This window comes from Asterias amurensis, chromosome 7, assembly GCF_032118995.1.
Source record: "Asterias amurensis chromosome 7, ASM3211899v1".
NCBI classification, from domain to species: Eukaryota; Metazoa; Echinodermata; class Asteroidea; order Forcipulatida; family Asteriidae; genus Asterias; species Asterias amurensis.
In genome coordinates this window covers 5,086,200-5,108,952 of record NC_092654.1, presented here as the reverse complement: position 1 = coordinate 5,108,952, position 22,753 = coordinate 5,086,200, and the positions used below count along the sequence as shown (strand labels likewise).

General features: G+C 38.2%; 2 protein-coding genes across 2 annotated transcripts; both read left to right on the top strand.

Moving 5' to 3' along the window:
- The first annotated feature begins 571 nt into the window (after positions 1-571).
- On the top strand, positions 572-12,577 carry LOC139939770 (putative neutral sphingomyelinase). The gene is made up of 7 exons (XM_071935881.1): positions 572-720; positions 4,081-4,177; positions 4,636-4,712; positions 6,467-6,650; positions 7,767-8,000; positions 9,043-9,277; positions 9,993-12,577. The coding sequence occupies exons 1-7, from the start codon at positions 683-685 to the stop codon at positions 10,355-10,357; spliced, it is 1,230 nt and encodes a 409-aa protein (XP_071791982.1). The 5' UTR covers positions 572-682; the 3' UTR covers positions 10,358-12,577.
- A 910-nt stretch (positions 12,578-13,487) lies between these two features.
- On the top strand, positions 13,488-22,095 carry LOC139939769 (nucleoporin Nup37-like). The gene is made up of 7 exons (XM_071935880.1): positions 13,488-13,803; positions 15,886-16,010; positions 16,480-16,552; positions 17,256-17,441; positions 18,977-19,158; positions 19,558-19,693; positions 20,480-22,095. Exons 1-7 carry the CDS (start codon positions 13,651-13,653, stop codon positions 20,591-20,593), a joined length of 969 nt encoding a protein of 322 aa, XP_071791981.1. The 5' UTR covers positions 13,488-13,650; the 3' UTR covers positions 20,594-22,095.
- The last annotated feature ends 658 nt before the right edge of the window (positions 22,096-22,753 follow it).

Sequence of the window (22,753 nt, the reverse complement as noted above, 5' to 3'; positions counted from 1 at the left end):
TGCAACCTCGACGACCAACTGAGTCGAAAATTTTCACAGATATGTTATTTTATGCACGAAATGCACCAAGTGAGAAGACTGGTCTTTGACAATAACAAAGGGATAAATTGTAGTATTACTTATAAATCAAAGAAAGCATTAAACAGGAGGCCGGTATGGTCAATAATAATGGATTAATGGATAGTTTACTTTGATTGACAAACTCCTGCGCATATACATAAGATTCTTAAAGATCATTTGGTATGGTATGTGTTGAGTGTGGACAAAATCTCATTTCAATTGGTGTATTTTTGTCTTTTTGGAATTTCGGACAAATCTATGCTTGTCTCTTTGTGCCTCATCATTATGCAGATCTTTTCTGACTACACTTTACGTTACTTCAGTTAGCCTGAGCCAATCTGCTTCTAGCATTGATCTCCATACTATAGATCAATAGATGGTGTTTTTTAGCTGTCAAAAATGTAAGGCTAGTCGTCGTCAAAAAGCCACAGTGAACAAGTGAAGCACGCCCCCTAGTGGTCTACAATCTCGGCTTAAAATGCAAAGGCAAAACAGCTGATCGTCATCACACTGCTAGCTGACAGTGTCACACCACCACTACCTGGACTACACATCTTCCACGATCAGACGTTCCACACGAATTTTGAATCTTGAGCAAATAAATAGCTACAGAGAGGTGAAGATGGTGGTACAACTTCGTGTTTTAACTTTAAATTGCTGGTAAGTTTATTCCAAATTTATATAATAATGGCAATAAAGCCGTAGGCTCTAAACAAAAGACAAGACAGGTGACAACTTAGCTAGCCCCACTTGTGTGGCCAACCATTGGAGGAGTGCCAACAAAAAGGTACTTCACTTGTAGTAATAAATTAATAGGCTTGTAGCTGCAGTGTGGCTATATTACTTAGTTGTGCCTATATTACTTAGTCTAGTTGGTATATGACACTGCTCTAGAATTGCAAAGGTCGTGGGTTCGAATCCCACCCAAGTAAAATGCCTGTGATTTTTTTTCACAGGACTCGGGGAAAGTACTGAGTATACAGTGCTACACACATCGGTGTATATGGGTAAAAACCAAAAATTAATAAAATACCTACATGTAATAGAATATAAAAGGTGTGTATAACATGTATAAGAGTAATACTAGAGAAACATTGGCCCCACAGTGCTGAAAAACCTTGTCATCCATTAGAGGCGTTTTGTCGTCACTTAGGTTGGGGAGCAAGGAAACTTGTAAAAACACACGAAAATCCCAGAGCTGCCAGGACACATCATGTTATGCATCAAAAAATCTTTATATGGATATTCTTTTGAATATTTTATTTGTGCATCTAGTTTCATGGTTCGTTGAATATAAGTGGGTGGTTGTGGCGACAACAAACTTTTATCCTTTTGATCATCATCAGGGCATGTAACTTCAAGGGCTGATGGTTGCACTTTTGGTATTGTCACTATTAAATTTGGTTCCATTGTGTGCTGTCTGTTACCTTTCATACTCCCCACTACGGAGCTCTGGAGATGCCATCCGACATGTTGAGGTCCCGACAAAATTATCTCTGGATAACGACATTCTAACTGCAAATAAGTCGACAAACCGACATAATTATGTCGGGATGTCGACATCCTTAAAAAAGTCATAACATTGTAGGTAATGCCAGTATTTAGTCAAGTGGACAATATGTGCAATGTGCGCCGGGCAGATCGTTTGTCACTCATCGTCTTCATCCCAGAGCCACTGAATGGGAGTTTACATGGTTTAGGGCCGTCTACTTAATAATAATAATAACAAAGAATATTTATAGGGCTCCAAAATCCACCAAAATGACGTTATTTGTCATTTACGTATGCTTTAAGTAGCGTTTCGTGCTAGAGACCAATTAGCACTAATTAAGGGCCTTCTTAATTACACTTGGCACCATTTTTTATTTTCTTAGATACAATCCATGAAGAAATTTTGCTTGTTACTATTTTCATGAATTTGACTTTTGGGGTGAGTTTAGGGGGCTCCCCGCTGCCATCGCACCACTCGGTGTACTCGTTGCGCTTAAGAATTCACATTTTAAGGTACCCTTGGGGGGCCCTGCACATCCCACACCTCAAATCTTTTGCACTAAATATTTTCCCCGATGCAAATTTAACATCTCTTATATCGTTGTGTTACCCCCTGCCAAAACATAGGTTTCGAACTGCCTCTAGCTACCGGGCATTCCGGTAGTCTAGTTGGTAAGACACTGCTCTAGAATTGCAAGGGTCGTGGGTTCGAATCACACCCGAGTAACATGCCTGTGATATTTTTCACAGGACTCTGGAAAGTACTGAGTATACAGTGCTAACACACATCGGTGTATGAGTAAAAAACCAAAATAATATTCTAAATATTTTCAATAAACCCTGCTGGGCTCCCCAACTATTTTGTTTTGTACAAATAATATTTAAAGGAGTCATCAGTGATCTCTGACAGCCCAACCTGCTAAATGTGTTGTTTGTTGCTAGTTTATTGTATAATTATCCCTGAGCCAACACCTCGTCGTCCACGATGCAAAGGCAATAACATGAAACTCCCCCTTGTTCCGTTATAACCCGCACAAACTTAATGAGTAGGCCCCTGAACTTCCCTTAGCATACTGCAAAAGTATATCAGCCCTCCCCACACAAAATGCTAAAATAAATCTGCTTTAAAAAAAATTCCACAAAAAGCACAAAGTGACATTTAGTCATCCATGGACAAGCTGTTTTTTATGCTTTGACTCTTGAGTTAAGTTTTGTCTGCACCTCTTTGTTAAAGACACTGGACACTATTGGTAATATTGTCAAAGACCAGTCTTCTCACTTGGTTTATCTCAACATTTGCACAAAATAACAAACCTGTGAAAAATTGAACTCAATTGGTCGTCGAAGTTGTGAGATAATAATGAAAGAAAAAACAGCCTTGCCACATGAAGTTGTGTGCTTTCAGATGCTTGATTTCGAGACCTCAAAATCTAATTCTGAGGTCTCCAAATCAAAATCGTGGAAAATGACACCTTTCTTGCACATAAGCCAACCATTGTTATGCGAGTACATACTCTGAGGAGGTTTCGGATGATGATGATAATGTTATCGCAGTTAATCACAAGTTCGCCCAGTGAATCAGTTTTTTAAAAACCCTTGTTTTGTGGGGATCAGTTAATGGTAGACTTGCTACCTGCTATACTCTAGCTTTGACTAATAACCGTCACGTTGTATGCATGAAGGAGTCCATCCTGTGCCACCATAGATCTTCAAAAAATCCACAGATTTATTTTTATTGTATAATGGTGCTTGTACGTTGGACGCTTTGGACATGCCTGTGAAAATGCATTTTATGAATCTGCAAAGTACTTCATTGAAGTGCGCTTTTTGTCACACAGCAGTGCGCAATGACAGGGTGGATGAATATTCTATGCCCTGCAGCGTTCCAAGCTGCTGGACACAATCTTCCAGAGAAACATTTTCCCTTTGGATTTTCTATCCTCACTTCTGTAGACAATTTTTACCCCACTAAAATTGCTCTAGCAAACAAAATGTGTTGACTAATGTTTCAATAGGTAGGATTTGAAACTTTTCATGGTGAAAATACGAAAATAAAAAGGTTTGCCGTAACACCATGTAATGACTATCTCTAATGAGTTGGGGTGGTTTTGAAAAAAAACCGTTGGTTTCAACTCGATGTTTCGATCAGTATACGCTGATTGTCTTCTGGAGACTGCTTTCTCCAGAAGACGATCAGAGCATACTGATCGAAACGCCGATTTAAACCAACGGTTATTTTTAGAACCACCCCAACTCATTAGAGATAGTCATTACATGGTGTTACCGCAAACCTTTCTACATCGTTTCAAAGATACTTTCAAAGTTTAAAGGCCTACTTACAAAATGTTTTGTTTTTTTACATGGTAGAAAATGCCTTGGTGCCCTTTGCCTTTAAGAACAAAGCATCAGGCATGCATTGACTAACACTTGACTAAAATTAGTGGGGAATTGAAGTATATAGGCCTATGGGCCAAGACATTGGATTCTTTTTATTAAAATCTGATGAAATGATTTCCTATATACACACAGGGGACTCAAGTACGTCAGTAAACATCGAGAGGAGCGGTTAGGATGCATCGGAGAAGAGCTCGCTAGAGGGCGCTATGATGTTGTTACTCTACAAGAGGTACAATTCAGTTTGCCGAAGGGGGGGGGGGGGACAAGGAGGTGTCAGTATTTTAATGTAACTGCATGTAAAATATTTCACAACGTATGAACGTTGAGTGTCCATCGAGTTAGTCCTAATAACTTATGGAAACAACTAAATGACCATTGCCTTGGTGCCCCTAAAATGGCTCAAGAAGAAAACTAAATCATTCTCATAGAGGTGCCGTTGCTATTAACATGCCCTGACGAGAATGAAATATCAGGCTTGAATCTCTGTAGACGTGTACACTATATTTTCCGGTTTCAAACAACAAATATTTTCCACAAGAACACAAGTTTGGGTTTGAAACAAACATTATTAGCAGCTGACTACATGTGTGTAAAAGAAATAATGTAAGGTGATAATAAACTTAATGAAGTCTTAGTACAATTTGTAAAATTTTAGTGTTTTTTTTTTATGCCATACAATTGTATTAGGTCTGGGTTGAGAAAGATTATGAATCAATCTGTGACAAGGTGAAGAATGTCCTGCCACATCATCATTATTTCCACAGGTAAATTATACATTTGTTTTTTTCATAGAGTCATCTTGTTCGTGGATAATTGTGCGTGCCAGCCTGGCTTTTAGACCCTGTTGATCTTAACAGTTTAAAATAGACCCCTTGGGTCACCATTGTTGAGGTCAAACAATGCACAACTCTCGGCCAATGATGATAGGTCTTCCTTTGACCTCGGTTAAGTTATTACGGTAGTCCTGAGGTATGATCCATTATGCAGTTAAGAGTAAGTTAGGGTGACCGTGTAAAAACATGATTATTTGAAGTAATTTTGGCACATGCATTCTAAGCCCCTTACAATCAAGCACCCTACCAAGCACTTGAATGTTTTTAACAAGCTTGCGCGCAGAGCAGTCACTTTAAGTAACCAATCCGCATTGTTTTTTCACCACATCTCTTCCAGATTGATCGGGAGAGCTGGCTCCCTGGATCCTGGTTTAAATCCTACCAGGGGTAGAACTAAACTAAAAGTCTTAGGTTTAGACCCTACCTTGGGCCTTGAGTCTTGTGTGTTTTTTTTTAGACCTTCTCGCACTACTGATATTTCCTCCCACATCTGCAAAACATTGTAATAATAATAATAATAGAAAAAATGTATACAGCGCCATAAGCCTATCAATTGAAAGCAAAGCTCCATGGCGCTAATACAGAGAAACATTTAAAATATAGATAATCAGAAAAAACAACAAGGTATACAAATAAGTTTAAAATCAGCAAAAAATTCAAGCGAACAATGACAAGCAATTATAGAAAATGGAAAATGAAATATAAAATGGAAAATTATAAAAATATACAATACGAGTATGCAAAATTTAAAATGCAAATTGCAAAAGGATTGTAAAAACAGACATGATGACAGACCAGCTGTGACCACAATAAAATTGTAAAAAGAGACATACACCATAAAATTAATTAAAGAATGGAAAATATGTGCTCAAAGAGACCAACCCTGGAACAAGTCACCTCAGTGACAGCTGTCCCCGACTAATTGGTTTTTAAAATCTGCTACATCTGGAAAAAAAAACACTGGACGTGCTTTTTCAGTTTATCCTGTACTGGGGCACCTGTCAACACCTCAAAGTTAAATCACAGACTTTGGCGCCCAATTTAGCCTGGGGTTAGGAAAATAAAGCTAGTTAGTCCATTAGTGCCTGTCTTGGAGATTGCTGTCCCTATACAGTATTTAATGGTAAAAAAAAAGTGTTTTAAATATTTTCTTCCAAAATTAAATAAATACTATCGACATCTCCTCAGGATTCTCATAGCATCCATAGAAAGTTAGAAAAAGCATTAAAAAAATATTCTGAACTTAATTATTATATGCACAAAACCTCATAGGGACTGCAATCACCCAGCACCGAGTCCATGTACGCAAACTGTACGGGGCGCTTTCCAGGGTTGTGACAATATACAATCCTAAATATGCCTTTCGGAAGAAATAATTTTTTAGCCCTGATTTTAAACATCAATACTCGCTGTTTCCCTGAGGCACAAATTCAGCTGGTTCCACAATTTAGGGACAATGGCGGAAAAAGCGTTATCCCCAAATGTGCATAATCTGGTGTTACAGTGCTGTATTATGCAGTAATTTACAGAGATAGTCAGAGCATTGTACTGTTTTAATCTTGTAATTTTTTTTTTAAAATCCACTCTTAAACTATTTAGGCCTTATTTTTTTAATGTGTCTTGCAATTGATAAAATTAATGTCACACTAACAAACTGGGTTTGATTGTGGTTGTCCTTCTTACAGCGGATGCATTGGAAGTGGCTTGTGCATTCTGTCAAAGTGGCCCATCGTGAATACCTTCATGCATCGTTTTGCACTGAACAGTTTTGCCTACCATGTCTTTGAGGGAGACTGGTTTGCTGGCAAAGGGGTGGGTTTATGTGAACTGGAAGTGGAGGATATGACTGTCAACGTCTACACATTACATGTGAGTTTAGGTTTTGACCATGTACTCTTTGTTTATATCTAACCTGATCCCAATTTCATAGAGCTGCTAAGCACAAAAATTTGCTTAGCATGAAATCCTTGATAAAAACAGGATTACCAAAAACAAATTCTATTTGTTGCATATTGCTTGATACTGGTATTCAGCTGTTGTTTGCTCGTCCTGAAAATCACAGGGAATTTTGGTTGGTAATCTTGTTTTTATCAGGTAAAAAATTTTATGCTTATAAATTTTTTGTTTTTTAGCAGGTCTATGAGATTGGGCCCTGCCCTTTATTAAAATTTGTCTGCCAGTGTGCGTTCACTGTCAAAGTTCACTCAAAAGAATAAGGCTGTGTCCTAACTAACTGGTTCAGCAATGACTATTGATAGATCAATGGAAAATCCTAATCTTTAACATTACTGCAGTAGCCAATAGCCATAGCTGTAGCCAAAGTCAATTGATTCAGACATGGCATTTAGTTCACTGTGATGGATTATGAAAGGGTATAGCTTAATTCCCATCATTAGACCTAACTTGTCCAGCGGTTAATTTTTCAATATTATTGTTTGTGGATCAGGTTATGGTTTTCTTTCTTTGCCTTTAACCTGTATGGACCCTGGTTTGAGTTCCACTTCATACCAAGCCTATGCATGTAAATCGGGTTTTCATATAGAGTTATATTTAAGAACTAGAGGGCGCACAGATGATACCTCTTGCACAAACGCGACGGGAACGCAAGGAGACAAGCACGCGCCATTCTGTACGCCCGTTGAATAAGAAACACACGTTGGAGTTTGTGTTTATTGAACGCTACGCGATGCTGTTTTTTCAACTTACAAAATGGCCACACAAACACACGCTAGCTGTTTCGCGCATGCCGGGGTGCGTATATAGGCCAGTGCGCCCTCTAGTTCTTATATATAACTCTATGGGTTTTCAGTTCCTACCTGATTTTGTACAAGCACCTGTACATGGGCGTTCCTCCCACATTTAAAAACTGAATATTTCTTCTTCTCTTCTCTTAAGGCCCGCAGGACTAGCCACTTTTGAGAATTCCTTTGTTTTTGTTACCAGTTTCTGCTGACTTAATTTGTGATCTAATTTTTTTGCCTGTAGAACGCTGCCCTCTATGCACCGTCCGGCATCACCTCTGCAGACAAGTTATTTACGCATCGCCTTCTTCAAAACTATGAAGTGAGTGAGTTCGTGAGAGTAGCGGGGGCTAGCAGTGATGTGAATATAGTGGCTGGTGATTTCAACACAGAGGACTTCTCGTTGGGATACGAGGTTGCCTTGGTAAATGCGGGCCTTAAGGACGCATGGAAGAAATGCATCAATCAGGACACCAAGGTATGTAAAAGGGGTAAATTAAATCATTGGAGTGGTAGGAGACCAATTTAAGTGGTAGGCTCTAAGTTCAAATTTGTTGAAGTCCATCACGGGAGCGGTTCACGACTTGTGTCAACGAGGGCTCTCCCCAAGGGCCTCTCGTTTAGGTGTGTGTAAAGATGTGGAGGCATAATTCCCAGGTTCAAAAACATTTCATTGTAGGTGCTATCAACATGCAATAGTTGAATTGCCTTTGATCTGTGTTCTTTCTCTGTGATATTTGGTACTCCTTATCAACTTCAGAGCCACTAACTTACTGTTTATCAATTCAGTAAGCTGGTCTGGATACATCATATTGGCAACACATAAGCAGGTCTTTGACCTCTAACCTCTGTACGTAAAAACAATCCAAAAAAACTTATGTTGCTTAAATGTCAAAGCTCACTAGACTTGTGATTTATGTCTGTATGTCACAGTGTTGATTGTGAACATTGTTATTTCACATCTCTAAATAAATATTTTCTACAAGTTGAAGAGTTCTTCTGATAAGGGTTTCAATGTCCTCTTGATAAAATGTCATTCTGATAAGCTTTTTCTTTTTTCAAGTGAATACAGTTTTTGTGTGTGTTATGAAGTAATATTCAACGTTGTTTGACTGGCCTTCAGAAACATTTTACTTATTTCAAGAATATTTCACCCAGGAGAAAAAGCCTCTTCACCAATTATCCGCCCCACTCTATCCTGAGCTGTCTGTTGCAAAGCAATGCCCCTTCTTAGTTCATCTCTCCTTTTTCTGGATAGGTTAATCTTGGAGTCCACTTGGTTGTTTTGCATTATCACCTACTATCATACATGTACATGTACATCCATGCTAGGTGACATCGGGTGGATTTTAAAAAGAGTTAGGACTAGTCCAAACTTACCTAGGAGATAATAAAAACTTAAGGCTAGTATCAATTCATATCAAGTCACTTGCTCAAAGAATGCAAATCGTTCAGAATTGTCACCTATCCTAACCATGGAAATGCAGAAATCCCAATTTCTACTTATGTTTCAATTTCAGGACCAGCCTTGCAATACCGTTGAGACTGAAGACAATTGCTACACGCACATGCAAACCAAGTACTACATTGATTACTCCGGTATGCGCATTGATTTCATCTTTTATGGCAGCAACCCCGGCTACAATGTGACATGTCAAGATCGTAGCCTGGCCATGGAGAAGATCCCAGGCACTGAAATGCATTACTCAGACCACAAGGGGGTGGAGGTTCTCTTTGAGATGCACAAGGTCAAAGGTCAGTATTTGCACTGTAAAGGACTTGGATTCGGTTACTCAAAGTGAAAGAACGTTGTTGTTTTTCGGAAGAGCAAATACATCATAAAACCAACCTGTGAAAATCTCATAATCCAGTGGTCATGTTGTACTGGAAAAAAAAAAACCAAGTCATGTATTGTCATGATTGTGTGCAAGTTCTCATCCAGCTTCCGATTGTGCTAGTTGAAATAATCAACAAAATTGTTGATTATTGGTGAACAATTTTGTTTTAGGGAATGTTCAGATGGAAATAATATCATTTTATGAATGGTATATCAATGAGCTTTCAGAATACACAAACTAATTATTATTATTTTTAAAACTTAATAATGGCCGATACTGTTCTTTAAAAAAATTTTTTTTAGTCTAGTCTTGTGAAGTCAGACATATTCAAGTTTTGTAAAAAATTGTAATGTACAGTTCTTGGAGCCTGAAAATGTAGGGTCTCAACTTTCTGTTTAAAAAAGAGCAACATACTTTTGTATTGGGATTTAAAATAAAATTGTTTTGAGCTCTCTTTCATTTCAAATAAAATTGGAGAAGGGAAAGCATTTTGAATTGTAAATTGCAGAAAAAAAGATAGCAAAGATCGGAAATTCATTTATCTGTTAATATGTATAATATTAAAGAACAATTAAAGGAGCTTTGAACATTGTTCTCAAAGTGGTTTATTTATATATATATTTTTTTCTCAGATGAATGTGCTCCAAGAAAATCTTTGAACAATGCTGAAGAGCGTCTTTCCATCCTCCTTCAAATACTCCCGTTCATTCAGAGCTCCATCCGAGATGTCAAAGAGCAGAGCTTCTCCTACCTCTTGAAGTCCCTCATCATTTTCCTCTTTCTTATCTTCATCTGGATGGGAGGTTTGTTTCATTGGATGACCAGCTGGAGTAGTCTAGGTGCCCTAGGGGTGTTCGTGGCTGTGGTGGTGTTAGGGATAACAGCATTATGTATAGGAGGGTTTGTGAAGAGGACAGAGTTGAATCAACTAGTGGGGAAGAAAAGGGAGATCACCCTGCAAGTCAGCAGGCTTGAATCTTTGCTGAGGCACAGTTAAAGGTTTGGTTTTAGATTGGTAAAAACTCCAACGCTTAATGACCAATCAAAACGTAACTGGTGACAAGCACTGCAGCTGATAGTATAAACTATCAATCAATCAATCAATCAATCAGTTTATTTCCACAGTTTCAAAATCACAATCAGTATCAAATCATAGGCAATGTATTAGTTGGAAATAAAGAAATAAATAGTTGTTTGATAAGATTAATTAAATGAATAATAAGCATTGACATTCGTGAAACTGTGGGGGACCCATACAGAAGCAAGGCTTGTAAAGGTATGGTTCCCTGAGCAAGCTTGTGCATTGAGCCGATAATTATTTAAATTGATGTGTTGTGGAAGAAGATACCACTTCAGGTAGGAAACATGTTCCGGAGAGGACAGGTGTACTCAAAAGGGCTCAATGCACAAGCTGATAATTATTAAACTAATTTGAGATGTAACTTGTTTTGAATAATTTTTCACCCCAGAAACTATTCATGCATGAATCATCTCTCAGATTTCTGAGGGTTGATGTTTGTTTGCGAATGCTGTGGCCAGAGATCCGTTTTGTTTTTCTGTTTCCACAACAAGTATACACCTTTTCAGCTGGAACTTTCACAGTTTCATATCTTTATTGATAATTTGGCCTATAAATCAGCATTGCATTGACAACAACCAATCTATGGCCATACCTTTAAAATTCTCAGTGAGTTCTGCACACGATGTTTGAAACCCTGAAGCAGATTAAAGGTCGAGTTATAGTCGGTCGCGAGATGGTCGAGCAATGGAAATCTTGACGCACGATCAAAAAAGACACAGTTTTTAGGCCTCAACGATAACTATAAACTGTGTTGCGTGTCAAAATTTCCATCGCGCGACCGACTATATACCGGTCTTAAGACATTAAGTTGCAGATTGTTATTTGTTAAATGGGTTGAATTCCCATTTGCTCACAGAGGTGCCCTTTAAAGAGCAATGACACAAAGGTGTTTCTCTTTCTCTTTGGTAAAGCCTTTACCAAAGAGAAACACCTTGGTGTCCTGGCCCTTTTAAAATGAAGCATTCGGGCTGCAAATGACCCTCAAAAGAGTCTAGCACAGTGACCTGTAGCCCTGAAGATGCATGTACCTGTGTTAAGAAAATGGTATTGATGATCAGGTTTAGATGGGGGAAGTACCAAATAGGGCAAATCCACACAAATCAGGTAGAGACTGAAAACCTGATTCTTGTGCAAGGCTCCGTTCCGAAGTGGTATTGGAACGGAGGTCATGTACGTGTACATTAGAGGCAGGAAAGCCACTGACCTTACTTGCCGTGAATTCCTGAACAATCCTATGGAAACATCAGCCTGAACTTGGCCTTGATACCAATGTAGGATATGATGTCACAAAGACACTGGACACTATTGGTAATTGTCAAAGACCAGTCTTCTCACTTGGTTTATCTCAACATATGCATAAAATAAAAAACCTGTGAAAATTTGAACTCAATTGGTCGTCAAAGTTGCGAGATAATAGTGGAAGAAACCCCCCCCCCTTCAATTCAATTCAGTTCAATATTGGTTTATTTTCATATGAAAATTGCTTGTTATCAAGTAAGTTTTTATGCTAACAATTTTGTTGAGTATTTACCAATAGTGTCCACTGCAGTCGTCGTAGTTTTTATTGAAGTGATACTGAGTATTATTTAAATTTGAACAGATCATATTCTCTATATTTGAATAGCGAACCAAAGTTTTGAGTTTGGCAGCGAGTGCCAGGTTTTGACTTGTCACATTTGTGGTGTAGATTTGTGTACAAAGTTGAAATTAAGCAGACGATGACAATGACCCCTAAACAATGACAAGGACCCCTAAATCATGAAGAAGCACAATGAGGGCGGTTCATAATTGGGGAGGGGGGGGGAGTGTGCCACCCTGGTAACACCGCTAATCTAAGGTTGACCGTGTCCACACTTCAAAGTCAGTCCCATTTTAACTGTTAAATAAAATTAATTATTTAAAACAATTGTGTCTGATAACAGTGAAATTCTCCTATCTGAATATATTTTCTTACATTTTTCATCATAATATTAACACTTTTTTCAACTCAATATTGATATTTTCTAAATTGATAATAGTATCATGGTAAATATACAGCCGTTTTTGCTGTTAAAACAAATTTGTCAATTGTCTGTAATCTTATTCTTGCTGCAATATTAATTATATTTATCATTATGAAATTCATTAATAAATTTGACTATTGAATATAAAAAAGACAAATTATACAATGATTTGAAGTTATTTAGGTCAATGCAAAACTTAAAGGCATGAACACGTTTGGTAATTGTCAAAAGACAGTATTCTCACTTGGTGTATCCCCGCAAGCATGTGAAAAATTTGACTCACTTGGTCTGGTCATTGAAGTTGCAAGAAAATGATAAAAGAAAAAACACCCTTGTTATACAAAATAGTGTGCTTTCAGATAGGAATAAAAGGCATCTGGCCAGAATTATTTTATTATTTTGGTGTGAAATTACCTCTTTTGAGTAATTACCAAACATGTACAGCCTTTAACCGAGTGAGGGGTTGTTTTGCCCCTTCACATATAAAAATATAACATTCCATTACAACAGCTGGTAAAACCCCTTTCTTTTGCTTTCTCTGCCCATTTCTACTTTTTTCCTTTGGTGCCAATTTGGTTTCTTTTTTGGGGAGGCGGGGACATTTTCGGTCTGTTAAATAAAAATTATCACATCCTCGCAATTTATCCTTTTTTTAATTTTAAGGATTCCCTTTTTTAAATCAGTTTAGAATAAGACAAATTCTTATTATTCTTATACATAAACACTAAATCGTAAAAACAGATGTTTTTAACAAAATTCATCATTTTCTGCACACTTTTAATAAAACACCTCTTATAATTACTTGTTTTGTTTTAAAACAAAATCAGCAAATTTTGTTACATTTTTACCAAAAAACCCCGATCTTTTCTTGAGTTGCACTTATGGCTTTCCATAGCTTTTCCACTCTGGGTACGGGTTGGCAAAAACTCGGGCTGTGACGTTGCACAAGGTTGCAAAAGAAGGGGGGCGGGGTTTTCACCGCTGGTTGGTTCTGATTTAGGTTGTAGCGCCATCTATTGACCTAAATCAACCAGTCTATAAATCCAAAATGGCGCGCTCCATGAAACAAGGAAAACCATCTTCGAGTTCATCTGTCATAAACTCACCGTCTATTTGATTGATAGTTTCCCGTTTATTACATTGAAAACTAACGACTCTTTTACGTTTCTCAATATATATATATATTTACAAGGTAAAATTGACACGATGAATGAAAACATGAAGCCGAAGGGAACGTCGTTTACTTTCCCATGTAAAGACGTTGTCACGTGTGTAGAGTTCTGCCCGTACGAAGCTGCATCACAACTCATTGCATTTGGTGGTCAGTTAAGAATCAATGTTGGTGCCTGCAGATTTCAGGTAACAATACAAGTACCGTCTAGCATTGGGGATATTTTTTGTGTGAATTTTGGTCTTGGTAAGGTTTTGGGTTAAAGATAACTTTCCGTATGGCGCCACCACCTTTTCACTCATTTTAAAAAAAAGGGATATCTCATTGAGGTAAATTAGATACTATATTATTTCATATCGAATGAAAAAGTGGTGGCGCCATACGGAAACTTTTCCATAAAAAAAATCATAATTTAATTTATTCATTGAATTTATAATTAACCCAGGAAAAGTTTCCGTATGGCGCCACCACCTTTTCACTCATTTAAAAAAAAAGGGATATCTCATTGAGGTAAATTAGATACTATATTATTTCATATCGAATGAAAAAGTGGTGGCGCCATACGGAAACTTTTCCTGGGTTAATTATAAATTCAATGAATAAATTATGATTTTTTTTATATTATTATTAAATATTATTTTATAATCTTCATGCTGGTTGAGGAGGTGAACAAAGTCAACAGAAAGAAAGGTTGAGTAGGACTAGTAAACGAAAGGAGTTATGAACAGGATGTGAACCTGCGACTTCCATATTCATATTGAGTCAATAAAATGACAGATTGATGTGCTCATGGTGCTTGATTTGTGAGCTCGTATTGCTCCATCTTGGAACCGTCTTTTGGTGGAGACTTTGTATTTGTAGGGGCGGCATTGTAATGTTGTTATGTTTAGGGGGCGAGTTTGTACCTGGCTGGAGTGGAGGCAGCGAGATTGCTGGGGGGTACTGCTCAAAACTTCTTGTTGAATTTGTAGTTGAAGTAAAACTGAGCAAGGTTGTAAATTATATTGTTTTTGTTCAACTTGATGCACTTTTGATTTTGTTACATTTCTATACATGTCAGCATGTGCTGTTTAATTCTCATAATTGTTTTTTTTTTTTCAACAAGAGTATAGAATAAACGTATTATTGTAATTGAAATTGAAATTAAATGCACATGGGGGTCATTCCGTGTCAAATCACCCCAAAAAAAGACAATTTTAAACCCTACCCTCTTTAAATTTGCTCAAATTTTTTTTATGGGGTAATAATGGCTAAACAAGCTCAAATTTCAATTTTTAGCTCTATCCGATAAACGGTTTTGGTGCTACGGCATGCACTTTCTCGTTGATTTCGGTCAAAATGCGCCTGACCTCTGACATTCAAACAACCATAAATCGGTAACCATTGGGTCAAATTTGTTGAAATTGGTGTCTTTTGAAAGGAAATTGCATAAGCTTTCCAAATCTGCCATTACTTTTTTTGTAGGAACATGTTTGGGTTTAGTAACCTTTTGACCTTTACTTTGACCTTGGATTTGACCTTGTGGATCACGTGATCTGGAGATGAACTTCGGTGAAAATTTACTCCCATATGTTTTCTCAACAATATAAAAAAATTAGAGATATAATAATTTTGGCTTGCTTTCAGGCTCCGCTCAAAGTTGCCCTACTTGCCTATTCCTATTCAAAGTACATGTACATTACATACATGTCCATACATATGTATATCATGATGTGGCTAGAGGTCCACTAACCTCACTTGATATACATACGTATGGACATGTATGTTATTAAATGTAAGGTCAAATTCAAGGTCAAAGTAGAGGTCAAAAGGTTATCATACCTAAACATGTTCCTACAAAAAAAATTAAGACATATTTGGAAAGCTTACACAATTTCCTTTTCAAAGACACCAATTTCAACAAATTTGACCCAATGGTTACCAATGGTTGTTTGAATGTCAGAGGTCAGGCGCATTTTGACCGAAACCAACGAGAAAGTGCATGCCGTAGCACGAAAACCGTTTATCGGATAGAGCTGAAAATTGAAATTTGAGCTTGTTGAGCCATTATTACCCCATAAAAAAAATTTGAGCAAATTTGAAGAGGGTAGGGTGTAACCCATTGGGTGATTTGACACGGAATGACCCATGGACGCTTTGTGCTTGAAAGTTAAATGGCAGTCGATCAGGTAATGTAGGCCTGAAGGAAGTAGTGTCAGCAGGTAATTGGAACACTCTGATACAACTGTTTTAAAATAAAAAAATACCAGTTGTTTGTTTTTTCATTGCAGGAAGAAGACAAAACGGTGGCAGGATTTGACTACAAACACCTGAGAGATTTTCATCATGATACTCAGGTTGTTGCAATCTCATGGAGTCCAGAAACATCCCTAGAAGTCCTGCCAAGATGCATCAGGTTCCTTATTCCTTATTCTTTACTTTAGACTATTGTTAAAGACACTGGACACTATTGGTAAATGCAAAGATCGGTCCTCTCACTTGGTGTATCTCAACAAACTCATTAGGTCGTTGAAGTTGCAAGATAAAAATGTAAGAAAAAATAACCTTGTCACATGATGTTGCAAGCCTTCAGATGCTTGATTTCGGGACCTCAAAATCTAATTATGAGGTCTCGAAATCAAATTCATGGAATTTGTTTTTTCTTTTCATAACTACACTGCTTCAGAGGGAGCCGTTTCTCAAAATGTTATATAATACCAAAAGCTCTCCAAGTAAGTTTATGGTAACAATTGTTTTGAGTAATTACCAATAGTGCCTAGAGCCTTTAAACTTTGCATGTTGTTTTGAAGAACTAGTGTAACAAATTGTCAAAGATTTAGAAATTAGTGAAAATACTTATTGTCATTTGAATACTTTTCTCACAGATTTTGCACTGCTGGAGCAGATTACAAAATCCGACTGTTTTCCTCTGATATGAAAGAACAAGACGTCATGGAGGTAGGGTTCTGGACTGGACGTGTTTGAAGAAAATTATTATCTCATTATTTTCTGTTCGCAGTAGTCGATCTATTATGATTTACTATTCAAAGAGGCTTGACATTTTCTATAGCATAAGATTGACAGCAAGACTCCAATTTGAAGTTCTTTGAATTCAAGATGAAACATTGGCAACATTGTCAGCTGCGGCAACGGTAGCATCCCAAAGTTTTGTTTTAAAATCTTTCACGGTGTTAAACAGACCTTCTGCGAAGGCTATCCTCACTGAGTTCAAAGAATTGAAACATTCATGCGTGTACGCACCACAAACAGCTCTAAGCCAATGATATATATTTCCATTGACCACAGTGAGGATGTTGTTTGAGCATGTGATGTAATATGCCAGGGATCGTTGGGTGCGTTCGATTAGCTTCCCTGGGTCGACCCTGCGGTGCTCACTCGGGTGAGCTCCTGACAAGAGCTAATCGAACGATCACACTCGCCCTCTTGTGGTGACGCCATGCACCTCAGGTCACCCCCAAGTGACCCACTCCACAAGCAGGGCACTGGGGGCTGACTCGGGTGAGCACCGTCAAAGCTATTTAAACGTACCGGGGCAGACCGGGGTCGACCCAGGGAAGCTAAACGAACGCACCCTATAAAGGGCACTGCTAATAACATGACATCATCATTTCATTAAGTTTGTATACAAATTTGTTCCCAGTTATTTGAAGGTCATTCTGATCACATCAATGATGTAGCCTTTGAGCCAACTGAAGGGCAGCTGATAGCCAGTGTAAGCGATGACCATACATGCCGTGTATGGGACATGGAGGGTTCACAGAAGATCTGTTTTGCATTGAAAGCCGCCGGTATGTCAGCACGTTGGAACTCTCAAGACCCCATGAAGGTTTGTGTCAAGTTCAAGTACATGTATCTGAGAGTTGTATCTTTTTGGGGGGTTGAACAAAGAATTGACTAGAGTGGGATTCGAACCAACAACCTCCAGATAACGTGCCGGCGCTCCACCAACTGAGCTATCTAGACCTATGTTGGCAGTGTCCCTATTTTGTCAATATCTTTGTTCGGGGAAGCCATTAATATCTTTGTTCGGGGGTGCATTAGATTTGAGAATTTAGTCGTCTAAAGGGGCAGGCCCAGTTTTAGTGTGCAAAGGGCACGTTTGGTTGAGCGATCAAGTGCATTGGACGTGAAGGCACAATGCGTGTCATGGCTGTGGGGTCTAGTGCATCAGACTTTAGTTCTGATGGCTGAATCATCGGAGTGGGGGTTCGATTCCCTGTCATGACACTCGTGTCCTTGAGCAAGGCACTTTATCCAGGTGTAAAAATGGGAACCTGAGAGGGCTTAGATCAGAATAGTGTGTTGAATTGACTCCTTTATTAAGACAGTGGACACTGTTGGTAATTACTCAAAATAATTGTTCGCATAAAACCTTACTTGGTAGTGAGTAATGGAGAGCTGTTGCTAGTATAAAACATTGTGAGAAACAGCCCCCTCTGAAGTAATGTAGGTTTTGAGAAAGAAGTAATTTCTCACTAAAATATTTGAATTTGATTTTGAGACCAAAGAATTAGATTTTGAGGTCTTGAGATCAAGCATCTGAAAGCACACAACTTGTGCATTTTTTCTTCCATTATTCTCACTGAGCAATAAACTCAAACATGAAATTAGATTATTTATTTCTCATCAAATATGAAATATCAGACAGAAATATTTCAAGGGATGTTTTCTACTATCATCATCATAAGACCAAGTAAGTTTTATGTAAATATGTGATCTTCACGATTTTTGTTTCTTACCAATTCTGTAACCTTCCTTTAAGAATGTGGCTGCTATGGACATTTTGGCGGCTATGTTTGTAATTGGCAACCAATTATCCTGTACTTATACAAGAGGATTGCTGTCGCATGGCCCCAAGTTCATGTTTTGATCATTGTATATTTATAATATCATCATGTTGTATAGAGGTCTTCCAATATGATGTGATTGAGAGCAATTTTAGTTGCTCTTCTCGACAAGATGACATACCACTCATGATCTATTACTGCATAATGTTTGATCTTTTATTACTATATGTTCACCAACCAGTACATATTGTATGAATGGAAACAAAAAACAAACAAACCATTAAACAAACAAACAAACAAACAAACAAACAAACAAACAAACAAACAAACAAACAAACAAATAAATGATCAGCTTGCTGGATCGGTCACCTCAAAAATAGTATTATGAACAGATACAAAAATATTAACTTAGGTTATCCAATCATAATGACTGACATGAAGATTTGTTTCATTGTAGGCTTTCAAATTGTATACCTACTGTTTCATAATTCAACAGGAAAACCTTTTTTACACTTTCCTTTGCATTGTCAAGTTACTGTTTTCTTACGCTCTTAATGTTGTTTTCTGATCATAGTTAATGGTTGCTGAGAAGCGTGGCACCATTCGGTTCTACGATCTTGTGAACCAACAACCGATCATGTCACTGGATGCTGGCCATGTGATGTTGAAGTCTGCTGATTGGTGCCCTTGTGACCCTACCAGGGTCGGAGCAGCTGTGGAGGGGGAATGGATGATTTGGGATATCACAAGATCAAGGTTAGTTAACGGCAAGAGCGCAATTTAACAAAAGATGACATATCAGGGTACAATTACTCATTGCTTTCTTTAATAAGGTTACCAGCCATGATACTACCATGTCATTTTTTTGTTGTGGCTGTTCCAAAATAGTTCTACTCCAAGAAACTACATGTAGTTGCTTAAGCAATAGTCTTGTTTTTGGTATTATTCATCTTTTTTTGTGGTAAGCTCACCCAATATAATTTAATAACACCACATTTGGGGCGGGGGGGGGGAGATTATTTCTGTAGTCGTAATTTTTTGGAAAGTTTTTGATGCAAGCAGTATTTGTTTACTTGTTCGTTTCATCAAGGTTCCATTTCAATAAATCTAAATATGACTCTATTTGTTTACAATCACATCTTGATGTTTTTACAGTCGCTCGGAAGACCATCAGCAGGCTCACACAGAAGGTGCAAGACAGTTCCGCTGGTCTCGCGTTAACGAGAACTTATTTGCGACGACTGGTCGTCCTGGCAACCAAGTGAAAATATTCCACATGGGACACCATCAGGTATGAATCAATGATTAACAGCTTTTAACTGATATTTGTTGGATCAGTTTGAGTATATGATGTTGTCGATTTGATATTTTGAGGTTGTGTCCGAATTAGTGAGCGTGACTTGATTGTCATGTTTTTATTGTTTTGTTAAATGGTTTATTGCTAAAATCACATTGCAGCCAAAGGCTGAATTAAATGAAATTTACAATGTTAAAACCCAGAACAAGAACCAAAAGTATACAAAAATACATACTAAAACGACAATTGGGTTGAGTAATATGTTGATAATTAGAATTTGCTTACTTGTTTGGGAGAAACAATCTTAAAACAGAACAAGCTTTTAAAGCATAGGATGCCTGTAAAGCCCTGTCACACTAAGCAACAATCACAGTGTAGTGACCACAATCTCCTTTTTACCTGGACTGTGCATTTTGGTGCTCGACTTTGGGTATGGTGTGCAGCCCCCTTGCATCTACTGTGTTCCATCTTCATTGTGTCCAAGGAATTCCTGAGAGGCCTTTTTATGTTTGCGTTTTCTTTTTTTTGAGGGTGGGGGGTGGGTGGGTGGGGGGGGGGGGGAGTTGGGGTGGGTGGGGGTACCTTCATGGACAGAAGACTACTGGGTAGATAGGTAACAGGTAGGTACCCTTTGCCCCCATACAGGCATGGTATGGTATGTGGGAGTGTATTTTTTAAGTTATCTCCAAAAAATTTAAGGATTCAGAGGAGCCCATGTAATTTCAACTCCACTCTCTCACTGGGCCCTTCTTTTCTTTGTGTCTTTTACCCCTCCCCCAGGTCCCAGTGAGCAGTGATCTACAAGTGCTGGGTGGGTTGACATGGCATGCATTCCTTCCAGTCTGTGCTGTTGGAAGCAACAGAAAAATACATCTCTGGATTGCAGAGGCCTGAACAACTTAGTATTTTTTAAAAAATATTTTTGTGAAACACAGTGCGCCCTGGGCCCGATTTCATAGAGCTGCTAAGCACAAAAATTTGCTTAGCATGAAATTTCCTCCCTAATAAAAAACAGGATTACCAACCAAATTTCCATTTGTTGCATATTGCTTGTTACTGATATTCAGCTGATGTTTGCTTATCCTGAGAATCACGTGAAAATTTAGTTGGTAATCCTGTTTTTATCAAGGCAAACATTTTATGCTAAGCACATTTTTGTGCTTAGCAGCTCTATGAAATTGGGCCCTGTACAGTTCGCCTAGGATACCATTTCCGCAGTTCAGGGTCTACAGGTTTGTAGTTCTCATGCATGGCCAGCTGCATGACCCTGATCGTTCATGGCGTGACACCCTCTTAGACCCGGTCCCCAAAGAAGCTCGGTGTTTCTCCGGTTTGGAATTCCACTGGTTGTGGCTTCGGTTACTGAAGCATATCGCTTATATGAGGCCTGTGGTTTCTGGCTCATGGGTCACACAAAAGACAGCTTAAAGGGAAGGTATACTATTACTATTACGTAATTACTCAAAATATTAACTTAAAAACTGAGCATTGGAGAGCTGTTGATAGTAAAAAACATTATTCCTACCTGAAAGCACAAAATTAGTCCAACAAGGTTGTTTTTTCTTTCATATTCTTCTCGCAACTTTGAAAACCGATTGAACGCAAATTTTTACAGACCTGTTATTTTATGCTTATGATGGGAACACCAAGTGAGAACACTGGTCTTTAACAATTGCCAAACGTGTACAGTGCTTTTAAGCCCCGACTTCATCATTGCTCCTATGGTTAGAATTGAAGTTCTCGTCGGTTTAGAATACCGAGTAAAGACCGATTAAGCAAACAGGCTTGACTAAAAAAGGGTTCCTAAAAGGATGTCATGACCAAGTTGAATCCTGGTTTGCAAAGCAGCAAGGTGAAGATGGTGTTCTTTTGTGAGGCTATTGACTTTTTGTTTTTTCACATTCATGTCATCCATGTAAAGGTCCAAAATGGCCTGTGCGATGCCAAGGTGTGATTGTATGTAGTTGACTTTTTCTGATAAAAAAAGGCCTCTCAAGGCCCTGGTAAACTGTTGAGTGCGCTCTTTAATATGAATCGCCCGTACTCAACAAATGAGTGCGGCTTGTTTCTGGGATGTCACTATCCTCACATCGCACTCGGTTTAATGTTGCAGAATTTGGTCAAAGACGCCGATTACCTTAATTATTTAATGTCGGGCAAACAACATGGAAAGGTCCCACTCCAGTAATGGCAAATATCCAAACAGCTTGGGTTGTCTGTACTCTATCTTTTGTGTGAGTGTTGGGCTCTGAGAAGAGCCGGCTTTGTCTTGACATCTTGAACAGTACACTCTGCTCTTCAGGAGAAGAATCATGTCCTCCGGAAAGTATTCTTGGATCGTTTCTTTGAAATCATCAAAATTAATAAGATCTTTTTTTTTGGGGGGGGGGGGGGGGTGGTAATAAAAGATAGGGAGACATGTGTGTCCCACAAACATATTGTACATGGTTTGTCGGGTTTCGTCCTTGTAACAAAATAAATATTGATGAAATTATAAGAGATTGTCACTGTATTTATTTGATACTTATTTCTTTTTTTCTGGTTAATTGCTACACTAATGGTTGGCAAAACAATTTATGAAATTGCCTGGACCATATCATCACTGTTTTCATGAAGAGGCAACTTAGCCCATGCAGCCAAACTTTCATGTTTGGGGAAAACCGCATTGAAGTTAAAAACCTACTTTTTAAGTCAGTGATTCAGTCCCTATTTACCAATAAACAATTACATTTTCCAAGTATGTTATTCTAATCACTATAAATGAGTAATTTACTGTTCAACTTAAGTTTCTCTTCATGAAAACTGCGCTACGAGGTGTGTGTGCAGTACGTCAGGTACAAACCAATGTGTAATGACACAATTCTGTTTGAGAAAACAAAAATTGATCAGGTCACACAATTTGCCTCTTTGTGAAAACTCAAAAACGCTGAGTTCATGTACACATTGTCTTTTTGGCCCTGTGCTAGCCTATGTACATGTACTTCGATGTAAAAAATGGCAAATCTAAAAAAGGCTGTTCGTGAAAATGCATAACTGAGGTTTTGGTAAAATGGT